Source organism: Echinops telfairi, unplaced genomic scaffold (assembly GCF_000313985.2).
Source record: "Echinops telfairi isolate 266 unplaced genomic scaffold, ASM31398v2 ScPeMD7_20;HRSCAF=75, whole genome shotgun sequence".
Classification (NCBI taxonomy): Eukaryota; Metazoa; Chordata; class Mammalia; order Afrosoricida; family Tenrecidae; genus Echinops; species Echinops telfairi.
In genome coordinates this window covers 13,095,926-13,108,680 of record NW_022103917.1, presented here as the reverse complement: position 1 = coordinate 13,108,680, position 12,755 = coordinate 13,095,926, and the positions used below count along the sequence as shown (strand labels likewise).

Below are 12,755 nucleotides of genomic sequence, written 5' to 3'. Positions count from 1 at the left end.
TAAATATAAAAATGTAAACACCAAGCTCATTGGCGTCAGTCGATGCGGACCCATAGGACCCTTTCTTATTCTAAAATGTGCTTACCTCCTTAGTGTTACTGTTGGGTTCCCAAGGCACCATCATTATGGGAGCAGAGAGCCTCATTGTTCTCCCTCAGAGAGGCTGGCAGTCTCAAAACTGCTGACCCATATAGCCCATTATGCCACCAGGGCTCCTTGTAAAGATAATGTACTTAAAAGTTACAATTGATTAATAAAAAAAAGATGTTCTCCAACAGAATGCTATAACTTCCTGGAACAATGGAAAAATTTTGAAATGGGTAGAGAGTAGAATTTTGATTGATTTATTCAGCATGGTTTCAGTAATATCTTTTTTATTTTTAACCACTTTCAATTTTTTTTCTTCTCCTCCATGCCATACATATTCCCTTGTTCTGTAACTCTCTCCCTTTATCCGAGGTCAGAACCAATACTTTCTGAAAGTAATTAAAACAAAAGAAATAATATACTCTGAAAATTATTTTAAATAAATGAATTTTCTATCACTTTTTATTCAAATAACATCTAATTTCCCTGCTTACATACATGCAACCAGATCTGTGTGTGTGTGTGTGTGTCAAGACAGATTAGTTAAACAAACCAGCCTGTTTACTTTTGCCCTACATATAATAGGTAATAAAGAATAGAGAAACCATAAGTCAAACATTATAATATCCTCATCAGACATTGAACTTGCTTTAGATGTTATTTTAATTAATGTCCTAGGCTTTGAATTCTAGAAAATCTTAAGATTAATTCTCAACAGGTTCTGTTGACCAGGTTAATTCCAACACCTCATTCCCCGGGGGTGGGGGGGCATGCTTGCCTCACATGTGTTCTAAAAGTCGAATACCTTGACACATAGCAAAATCACTTTTAATGAGCTCAGGTAGCTCATGAGGACTGAAAGCTGTAGTCTTGTTTTAACACATTGAAGATCGGATTTTTTTTTTTGCCAACTTACCCAAGCAGCTGAGTATTTTTTCGGCTGTTAGGGTTTTTTTTGAATTACACCATAAATAGGTTTACATCTCATCAACGTTTTATCATATTTATTTATAACTTTCAGTTTTTGAATATAAAACGCCTCACATTATGAAACAATATTTTTCAATGTATGTGGAACATTATTACTTTTATGAGCTATAATCTTCATGAAATTATAAACTTGTAAAAATAATCAACATAATCCATATTACTTTGAAAAATTAGAAGAATTAGGGCTAAGAATCTCGTCACGTCTTTTTGTGTATCGGGAGACCACTTGAGCAATTTAGGTGATGTTTTACATTTCACTGACGTTTGATCATGGTAAGTGCACGACTCCTTGCAAAACAATTCAAACAAATAGTAACTATTTGATTTAACCAAAATGGACTAAAATGCTAAAAAAACAAGAACATGAAGAAAATCGAGTTTGATACATTCACTACTGATGTAAACACCTAAATAGATGAAGTAGTTAAAGTATATCCAAGCAAATAGCATCTGAAGACAGCGTGTAGAACTCACGAATTATCTCGTGATCCGTCCCGTCCGTAACAAATGGCGCAATGTATTTAAGAACAAAATTCGCAGCATCTACTGAATTAGTAAATGGCATCAGAACCCAGTACCATTTGCCAATCCATTTTATTGCCAGCCCTCGGTGTTGCAGAGTGTGAATTTAATTTAGAATGTTCCTGTGAAGGCATGTGTAAGGGAGGTTACAAATGCCCCTTCACCTGCCATGGTGCTGGTGGAGAGAGGACCGCCAGAGCCCTTTCCGAGGGTGTAGAAGTTAGAGGTCTAACAATGAGAGCCTTCGTGGAAGGAGGCAACAGCAAGTTCTTTGATACATTTGACATCACATCTTCGAAGGTTCTCCTAATGCCAGTGAGCAGTCATTAAAATAATTTACGCAAAGAGGTTCCTTTGGGGGACCCTAAGGTGGTCATATGGAACAGGACCAGAAATGTTTATAGAGTTGTCAGTATTATGCCAAGTAGTAATTCCATGGTTTTAGCAAAGTCCTGTCTTCAGCAGTCGATGTGGTGCAAGACGCTGCATCTTCCTCATCTTCATCTAGCTGGAGGCTACCAGAGGACAAACGGATTCTGGCCACCGGCGACCGGATTCCTTTGCCGTATAGGGAGTGGTAATCGGGGTAAGGACTCTCCGATTCGGAATCGCTGGATTCACTAGCTACGTACCTTTCCGCTGCCGGCAACTCCTGCTCTGCAAACATGTATGTAAACAGGTCAGCTTTGCGACTCAGAGCGGGACAAGGCCCTAAAGGCCTAAACTCTGACCCAAAAGGAAAACGGAGAGTTTTCATATCTGATTGGCCCTGGGACCGTTTGGGGGTTTGCTCTTGACTGTTATATGCAAATGCCTCTACCACTCTTGGGTCTTCCTCTTCAAGATCCACATTAATGTGGCTCCTACCACTAGTTCTGGCCATAGCTTCTTGGAGTCCTTGCAAGTCTTGCTGACAGCTCTTCGTTCGGATACTCCGTGGACTTCTTTTTGGTGGTTTCAGTACCGAGGGCTCTAGACAGCTGTCTGGCCCTTCCCTTTGCTCTGCCATGATCGGAGACCGCCTGGGCACCTGAGGTGGCCTATCCACATAAAAAAAGACTTGGGAGGGCATAATCTCCACCTGCTGACTAGTACAGGGAATATAGGGCACATCTGTGTAAGTGAGCTGCCTGGCTGGACTCACTTTGCCAGTGAGGCCAGAAGATCTATTCATGTGACTGTTCGTAAACATACAGCTTGTTTGGAAGGAGCTTAGAGGACTCTTCTCCTCAAAAAAGTCAGCGGTAGGCTCCGGGTCAGTGTTAAAGACAGGGTCTGTGTACATAAAATGGAAAGAGGAACTGCTTTGGGACAGATGCAACAAGGCGGGTGCTGCCTCTGGTTGGGCACGCTCCAGCTCCGCAGTCAGCGTCACCTCCCCTGCCGAGTTGCTCCTCCTCCCGTCCAGCACTGGCTCCGAGGCGTGCACTCCGTCGGCAGATCGGTAGCCCCCACTGCCATAGGCTAGTCTCAGATCTTCCACCTTGAGGGGGAAAAAAATAGGTTGGCGAAAGAAGGAAAGGCCCTTTGGTTGGGAATGGAGACCTTTGATTAGCTTTGAATCTGGATGAGTTTTCCAGGTGATCATTCATATATATATAATCAATGACTACCATAATAACTTGTAGATCTCAATATATGTGTTAGAAAGCACACATGACACTATTCCCTCTTCATACCACCCCATTCTCATATACTCAAGATCTCTCTGTGTACTTCGGCCAGTACAGTTGAATGTGCCTATCCGTGAACCGGCTGTCAGGAGACCCAGATTGGACTCTTGACTATGTGGCTTCAGGCAAGTCTCAACCTCCGTGGTCCACCCTTCTCCCTATTTTCTTTCAATAGGTGGTGAGGAAGCTAAGGATGGCAGGCAGGGTAGCTTATATACAGCATACCTTTCATATAAAAATTTCCTTTGACCTCAACAAAGAGATGAGTTTTGGGACATTTAACTGTGTGTGTGTTGGAAGAGGGAAAAATTTAACAGTTCACAATAGAAAACTCAAATCCATCCTACAGTTCTACGGAAACAGTAATTTGTTCTTAAGATAATATTACAGAGCAAAAATATGTTAACATTTTAACAAAGACCTATGAGGGTAAGGCTATAGGTAATTGCTATACAATCATTGACCATTATTACACAAAAATATCAAAATGAGTATCTCTTCTTTCTGACTACATCCTCTATCTCGGCCTATTCATGCCCAAAGGCAGTGTTTACATCTCTCTAACCCACTACACCAAAACAACAGTTTGCCATCCTCGAGGGGCTCTTAATTATATTCCTTTTAAACATCTTTTGAGTTGGGGCACCAAAAAGAATGAAGGAGCACAATCAAGGCCATAGGGTGGCTGGGATAAAGATTCCCAACAAAATTCGCACAGGAAAGCCATCGAAGCCTTCAAAAAATGAGCAGGTGCATTGTCGTGCTGGGGGGGGGGGGAATTCCTTAATGCAGCTTTTCTGGCCTTTTTCTCAGCCATGCTGTTTCTATTTAACAAAAAACTTCTCCCTTTGTCCTTTGAGAAAAATCTATCAACATTAACCCCTTGGGTCTCCCCAACACCATATTCTCTCACGCTGACTTCTCTGCCCCCACATTGTCTCAGAAGCCACTCTTTTGATTGGACCTTTGGTAGTTTTATTGAAGTAATAATAACATACAATAAACTGCATACATTTAAAATGCACAATTTGATGGGTTTTAAAGGAATATGAACCCATGAAAACATGCCCACATCAAGAGAGTGAACATACCCATTATCCCTCCCATTTCCAGGTGCCCCTGCAGAATTCTCTCCACTGTCTTTCCTCACCTTTTCTGAATCCAGACAACCACTAATTTATTTTTTGTCCCTATAGAATTAGGTGCAACTTGGAGAGCTTTATATAAAACTTAAATTTTGTTTGGCTCCTTTCACTCAGCATAATTATTTTCTGATTTATCCATATTGCTCTTTTCATTAAGAGGCCATGCCTCTTTTGTTACTGAATAGTATGCATTGTATGGATACATCACGATGTGCTTATCCATTATCTTGAGGGATGAAAATAACAATCACTTATTCCTGCTCTTGCTTTGGAAAGTTCTTCTAGGGGGTTCCTAATGCAAGCCAGTCTTAAACTGTAGGTTGTGTTCAAGCCTTTCCTCCTTGGACTGGTGAGAAGCAGTGGCAGAAGCCCCACTGTACAAGCACACTTCATTTCTCATTTTTCCTTTCAGACTGTAAATTGGGCGATGGAAAGTGCATATCAATATTCTACTCAACAACCGATACACATTTTGTTTCTTGCAAATGATGGCAGTCCCCACAGGACCCCTCTTCCTACCTGTGTTTCCTGTTTCCATCCCTCCTTCTCTCCAAACCCTCTGAACTTCCGCCTTGGGTAAAGGGTTGAATCTCAAATGGTTGATTATTCAAAATTGTGCTTATCTCCTTAGTGTTAATGTTCTGTGTCTTATGGGGCTGAAAATGGAGCTCCGGAGTTGAGCTGAAGGGTCACTAAGGAACATAGGCTTGGGGGTGTCAGCAGTCTCTGTCTGAGCAGTAAGCCTGGCCTTTTTATGATGTCGAGTATTATTCAATATCTTTCTCCCACTTTATCCAGGACCTTCTAATGTGATCCTTTCCAAGCACTGGGTTGTGACAACTGGGCACTATCCTGCTCTTGCCCGTCTTGTCTCAGGCTTATGTGGTTCATTAGTCCATCTGGACTGTTTCCATGCATATTTGATTTCCTTCACTCCTCTTTGCCCCAGGTACGGACAGACCAATAGATGGTCTCTCCAATGGAGGCCCCCAGAGATGGCTACACATGAACTTTTAAGACTCCAGTCACTACTCGCCAAAGTAGGATGGAGGCCATTGTCTTTGTGGACTATGATATGCCAATAGATATTGCTGTCCCCAGACCCCATGTGGTCCTTGTATGTTTGAAGGCGCCCTTCATATACAAAGACAGTTATCGTATGAAGATGACTTATCTTCAACGCTTCACTGGCTCCAGTCACGTCTAAACACATTTTGTTTGGAATGAACTTGTACACGTTTTAACTGGAACTCCAGAGACAATGCTTTTTTGATGTACTCTCATAGGCATCAAAGCAGAGGTGCCAGTTTGGGGAAGTGCAATGCCACAGAAATCCATTTGGAGGTGCAGTTTGCAAGATGTTAGCGATACAGGTTACAAAGTGAAGAGGTACCACATTCTTCCAGTCTGTAAGGCACACAGCAGGGGTGGTTTCCTGAATAGTCTTCTCCACGCCAGAAAGACTGAGCTGCAAGACCTCCCCAGGAGACTAACCTAACCAGAAGAGAGTGACCTTTGACAAACAGGGGGATTCTGGAAGAGTCACTTTGGGGGATCGTTGGCATGCAGACACGTTTACCTAAGAGAGTAGGAGTTGGCAGGAAACTTACTTGTTTTGACACATCCGAGAGGAGGTCTGGCGAAGACCTGCACTGTCGTTCATGGTACTGAGACGGATAGTGTTTCCTGAAATCCCAAAATAAGAGTGGTCATTGGAATGATGTTCATGTGAAGACCAGGGTCATATCACTCTCAAAATTCAGTGTAAACGCCCTATGAGGGAGAAAAGCGCGTACCTTTCAAATGGCAAGCTCTTCAGCCTCCCCTTTTTCCCATATTCCAAAAGTTGTCTTTGAGTTCTTCCACTATGTTAAAGAGATCAAAGTTGTATCAATGCTAGTAGACCCCTAACACTTGAAAATCTTGTTTATTGGTGAAGCCCAAGGAGTTGGAATGAATGACATATGTCACGAATCTCTGACCATTACGTGAAGGACAAAAACCTGCCAGACCAGTTCCCCTGGAGTCAGTGCTGCTCATGGTGACTCAGTGTGTGTGTCAGAGGACAACTGTGCTCCCTAGAGTGTCCACTAGCTAGTTTTCCCAAAATAGATCATGAGGCCTTCCTGCCAAGTACCTCTGAATTCAAACCTCCGAGCTGAGATCAGCATAGCAACGACCATGCCAGTTATTTGCATCCACAAGGGACTCCACATTGGATAATGCCCGTGCCGCCCAGGATCAGAAGAAGGACAACGATTACCCAGAATAAAGATGGAAAAGCCTCTAAACGGGGCTGTTTAGCAGTTTTAAAGTCTGAGCTTGAAAAGCGATTGATTTCAAAGGCTTTTCCTCTACATCCAACTCAGAACCAGCTGAGTCTTACTTGACACACTACTTTTACTGATATTGTTTTTCTGGTTTGCCCCAACGAATGGCAGAAGAAAAGCAGCTAACTCAATAGTGGTAGAGAGTTGCTCGAGCCATACATAACACTAGCAATGTAAAGCAGCTGACTGTTGGGAGAAACAGAGTGCAACTGAGCAAGCAAGAAAGAAATCAAAAGAAAAATAAATCCCCCTAAAATCGGACCCTTTAAACCACTGAGATGTAGGGCCTGATAATGCCTCCCCAACCCCACGCTGAGTACAGGCATCACTGCAGAGGATAAGATGTGATGCTTTAAATACCTTAGGTCATTAAGAAAAGAGAAAGCTGTGTTCCATGTACCATATATACCTGAGTATAAGCCGACTTGAATATCAGTCGAGGCACCCAATTTTACCACAAAAACTGCATTAAAAATGTGCTGGGAAACTCGGCTTATACACAAGTATATATGGTAATCTGATGAAGAAGACAGATGTGTAGAATTCACTTTGAAGAGATTACATTAAAATTATGTGGTTTTTTTGTTCTTTTTTTTAATCTTGGTTCTTACTAGGGCAGGCTCCCCAAATGTGAAGAATCCCTTATGTGGAAGCATGGAATTCATTTTTTCCCATTTTGAAAACTTCTTCCAAGGAATTCCTAGGCTCATATATTCAAATAAATACAACATCGTAATTTGAGCTCCTGCACCTTCCTCTATTGTGGTATCTATCTGTAGTGAGAAGCTGCTAGTGTGATCCTGCTCAAGCTTCTAAAGCCCTTATTGCAGCAGTGTGTTCTGACTCTGGCCTATCCATTTCCAAAAGGCTGTAGTAGGGCTTTCCTCTCCTTGACCTATATATGAATTGCCTATAAGGAAAAAAAGGCATTCAATGAATGTTTTCTCAAGCTGAATAGGCTCCCCCTCTTAGCAAAGATTCTAATCTAACCCCCTAGGTAGGGTACCCCCTTCTCCCTACTTCCCAGTTTGGAAACATTGACTTAGGTCACACATGGAATGAATAGTAAAAGGTATCACCTTTCAATTGATTTAAATGGGTTCTTTATTGCTTCTAGAATTTGAGCTCCTCCTAGCGCCTCCCAAGTTATTGAAAGAACAAAAAAAAGGCTGTAGTTTGCCTTCATGCAATATTTGATTACCTATAGCGGAAACTGGACCCTTTGCTACAGAGCAGGGTTTGGGGCTTGGATTTGGGCTCCTCGGAAAGCCGGAAGAAGGCATGGTATTCCACACAAGTCTTCCAGAAAGCCTTGCAGGCATCTCGGCTAGCCATAGTGAACTCCAAGGTGTCCTTGCACAATACCTGCACAAACCAATTTCCATTAAGCACAACATCCTTCAAGAACATCAGAGATCTTCCAGTCCCAAAGCCTGCCGAACTACTGGGACAGGAGTCGAGGCAACCTAACTCCTGATTTTTTTCCTTGGCTCCCTGTAGACGTCGCACCGACTGACGGGAACCTTCCAAGGAGACACAGGGCCACTCGCCAAGCCAATCTCGCTTGGCACACTTGCCTCGCCTCAGACCCTCCTTTGCCGCCGTCCACCCCCTTTCCTTGCCAGGAACATTTTTACCAAGTTATAAATTAGGGGAAAATCAAATCAAAGGGCATCCTTTGAAGGTGACAAAAAGTTATAAATGACCAGCAGGAAAAGGAGTCAGGTTTCTTTTTACAAATGAAAGTGTCTATAAGATGATTCTATGTATTTGTGTCTTTTAAAATATACCAGTTAGTGGCACTTCCTTCTCTTTGTGCTGCGTTATTCTAGGGGGGTCAGTATTGCTCATGGAACATATTCCAGTTTATCCTAGGAGACCTGGGCATTCCCAGACCTAAAATCTCAAGCCTCCCCTATCTACTGACTCCTGGTCTACCCCCTATCTGACTCCCTATCTACTCCCTATCTCCCCTATCTACTGACTCCATATCTGCCCCCTATCTGACTCCTTATCTACTGACTCCCTATCTTCCCCCTATCTGACTCCCTATCTACCCCCTATCTGACTCCCTATCTACTGACTCCCTATCTACCCCCTATCTGACTCCCTATCTACTGACTCCCCTATCTACCCCCTATCTGACTCCTTATCTACTGACTCCCTATCTTCCCCCTATCTGACTCCTTATCTACTGACTCCCTATCTACCCCCTATCTGACTCCCTATCTACTGACTCCCTATCTTCCCCCTATCTGACTCCCTATCTACTGACTCCCCTATCTACTGCCTATGCTGTTGTTAGCAGCCTCACATACCCACTCCCTTCTCTCCTTCCTTTCAGAATACTTTCCTGCTGCCCTAGGTCTCCCCATAAGCTTCCCATTGGATATGCTTTCTAAACTGCTCAAAGGTACACTTCTACAGAAGGCGTAGAGCCAAACAATAATGCTCTAAATTACTGAGTCTTCTGCAGAGCAAACGTTTTCTAATAACCATATTTTTCATTTCCTCCCCAAACCTCCAAACTCATTGCCACAAAGTCAGTGCCAACTCCTAACAACCCCATAGGACAGGGTAAAACTCCCCCTGTGAGCCTCTGAGACTGTAAGTGTTTACAGGAGTAGAAAGCCCCATCGTTCTCCACAGAGAAGCTGTGGGTTCTGAACTGCCCACCTTGCGGTTTGCAGCCCAACACATAACCACTACGCCACCATATGGTGATAAAAGAACATCCTGCTTAGTGCCTTCCATCTCACACTGCACAATGCACCCTTGGTCAACATTTTCTTCTTTTGCTTATATGTACACTCCACCCCTACCCCCCACACATCCCACTTGATTTGGGCACATAATACGTTTTCAATACCTTTTGCTTAAGGCAAAAACGTGAAAATATTTTCAAAAAAAGAGCAGTACCATCAAATGAACGTCACTCCTATGTAGGCCCTCAAATCTCTGAAAACTGTTTTCCAAACCAATTTTCTTTACACCCCTGTCACCCTGTTTTCTGAACTTGCCATTGGTTTCAGAATAGTTTTCCCTTCAGTAAAAATGGACTACAGAGAGCTCTGGCTTATTTATGTAGAAAGAAAAGAGGGAATACATCACTTCTAAGGGCACGCCAATTTTCACCACTTGCATTCAAACCATTTGCAGGAGATACCAAGTAATCCCCAAATACATAGAAAGAAGAACAAATCATTAGAATGTTGCTTACCAAGATGTTGGCATGAAGCTTGATAAGAAAGTGTTTTCTCTTAAAGCTCAACTTGCGGATTTTAGCCCAGTTGAAGGTATTGATCTTTGTGTTTCCCTACAGCAAAACATGAGACAGGTTTCAGGAAGTGTCAGAACGAGGTGATTGGATAAAATATGGCAAACTTAAGAGAAGATAAGCTTTATGAATGGGACCATCCTTGGCATACCTCATAAGCCATGGCCAACGCCCACTGCGATGACTTGAGGGCTGCTATGGTATTGGTAGTTCAAACACCATTAGGGTCAACCGATGGTGTACACGTTTCAGGGGCACTTCCACACTAAGTCAGATTAGGAAGAAAGACTGGCCACCTACCTCGAAAAATGAGCCAATGAAACATTTATGGATCCTAACAATTTTGTCTGACCCGTTTGCTTTGGACACGTCCCCTGGAAGGCTCAGTTACTAGAGGGAGCATCATGGCTGGTGAAGCAGAGGGCCAGTGAGAGTGAAGGAGACTTCGGGGGATGAATTACATACAGCAATCACCACAACGAGAGAGGCAAACATGCCGGCGATTTCGAGACCCACAGAGGATACAACTCTGTTTCCTGTTGTTGGACTTATGGGTACCATGAGTCACAGTCAACTGGCTGTGATGACAGCTCTCTCAGTCTGGCCAAGAAAGGCATTCCGAGTGGGACATAAGACTGCTCTGAAATGCATGCAAGGTTGCTTTTGCTATGATGTTTCAAGAGAACAAAATGCTATCCAGTCCTGCATCATCCTAACAACCACGGTCACGTTCCAGCTTGCTGCTGTAGTCACTGTATCAGCCCGTCTTGTTGAGGGCCTTCCTCTTTGCGGCTGCCCCTCCACTTTAGCAAGCACCAAGTTCTTTTCCAGGGGCCTTGCTCTCCCGATAGCATGGGAGACAAAGCACGGGAGACAAAGTCTCGTCATGTTTGCTTCTGAGGAGCATTCTAGATGCACTTCTCCCAACAGAGATTTATTTCTTGTTTGTTCTTTCGGCAAGAAGGGTATGTGTGGGAAAGGTTTCAAACCAGGGCGGGATGATCACAGTAGGAAAAGACTACTGCAATTGATTCTCTAATTGTACCCCTTCCGATATGTCTAGATTGACCTGCTTTAAAAATATCCTGGACGTGTCCCTTGATAGCATACAAGGCGCCCTAGTGGTGAAGTGGGTTACATGTTCAGCTGTTAACCACAAATGTGTGAATTCATCAGCGGCTCCTCAGGAGAACAATGAGGCTTTCTGTCCTCATAAAGATCACAGTCTCATCTCTGCTCTTCCTTGTGCGACAGGCAGCCACATCTTCTTGCGCAGTCTGAGCCGCACACCGGAGACATGAGGGTGAAGGCTGGAATAAACAGACTTGGCCGCATTGGGCGCCTGGTCACCAAGGCTGCTTCCAACTTGGGCAAAGTGGATGCTGCTGCTATCAACGACCCCTTCATTGAACTAAACTGCATGGTCTGCACATTCGAGTATGATCCAACCCATGGCAAGTTCAATGGCACCGTCAAGGCTGAGAACAAGAAGCTTAACAATGGGAAGGCCATCTCCATCTTCCAGGAGCAAGACCCTACCAAAGTCAAGTGGGGTGAGGCTGGTGCTGAGTATGCCGAAGAGTCCACTGGTGTCTTCACCACCATAGAGAAGGCTGGGCTCATCCGGAGGGCAGTGCCAAAGGGGTGATCATCTATCTTTGCCCCTTCTGCCGATGCCCCTATGTTTGTGATGGGTGTCAACCACCAGAAGTATGACAACTCCCTCAAGATTGTCAGCAATGCCTCCTCCACCGCCAACTGCCTGGACCCCCTGGCCAAGGTCATCCAGGACAACTTTGGCGTTGTGGAGGAACTCATGACCACAGTCCATGCCATCACTGCCACCCAGAAGACCGTGGATGGCCCCTCTGGGAAACTCTGGCGTGATGGCCGTGGGCTGCTCAGAACATCATCCCCGCATCTACAGGTGCTTCCATGGCTGTGAGCAAGGTTATCCGGAGCTGAATGGGAAACTCACTGGCATGGCCTTCCGTGTCCCCACCCCCAAATACTGAGAGCCAAATGGCGGATGAACATGATAGTGGGATAGGAGGAAGGCAAAAACAAATAGAGGAAACAAATAGGATGCAAAAGCTATTTATGGAAGTATAGCTATAGGCATGTATTTATGTAAATATATTTACTTATAATTAAAGGGATAGAAGTCAATGTACATATATTTATATGTTAAGTATTAATACAACAGAAAGACTTTGGGCCTCTACTCAAGGCCTCCCTTAACACAAAAAACACCCTGTTTTGATAGCCTGGCACACTTTGATACTCACCTTCCCTACACAGTTGCTAGAGACAAAATGGGTTCATTAGCAAATGTAGTGAAGGGAGTAGATGGTGCCCAGCTATCAAAAGATATACAGCATCTGGGTTTTAAAGGTTTGAAGTCAAACAAGCAGCCATCTAGCCAGAAAGCAGCAAAGCCCACATGGAAGAAGCACGACAGCCTATGTGATCATGAGGTGTGGACGGGATCAGGTATCAGGTATCTAAAAATCCAAAACAAACAACTATATCAAAGTAAACAAGGGGGGTTGGCGTGGTGACCCAAATCCCATCTGTAGACAATTGGATATTCCCCCACAGAAGGGTTATAAGGAAGGGATGATTCAACCAATGTGTAGTATAGCACTGATAAATCATACATCATTCCTCTTATTCCTGAATGCTTCCTCACCCCTACCATGACCCAGTTCTGACAAATCTGGCTAGACCA

At 43.7% G+C, this 12,755-nt stretch overlaps 1 protein-coding gene across 1 annotated transcript in view; it reads right to left on the bottom strand.

The window, feature by feature from the left end:
* Positions 1–1,818: 1,818 nt before the first annotated feature.
* The window catches only part of FRMD7 (FERM domain containing 7), a 44,719-nt gene continuing 33,782 nt past the window's right edge, over positions 1,819–12,755 (bottom strand). The window contains exons 8-12 of the mRNA XM_045288352.1: positions 9,968–10,063; positions 7,949–8,112; positions 6,214–6,282; positions 6,028–6,103; positions 1,819–3,082 (exon numbers count right to left, since the gene is read on the bottom strand). Of these exons, the coding sequence (XP_045144287.1) occupies positions 2,015–3,082; positions 6,028–6,103; positions 6,214–6,282; positions 7,949–8,112; positions 9,968–10,063 (1,473 nt within the window). The 3' untranslated portion in view covers positions 1,819–2,014. The remainder of the gene's footprint in view (positions 3,083–6,027; positions 6,104–6,213; positions 6,283–7,948; positions 8,113–9,967; positions 10,064–12,755) is intronic.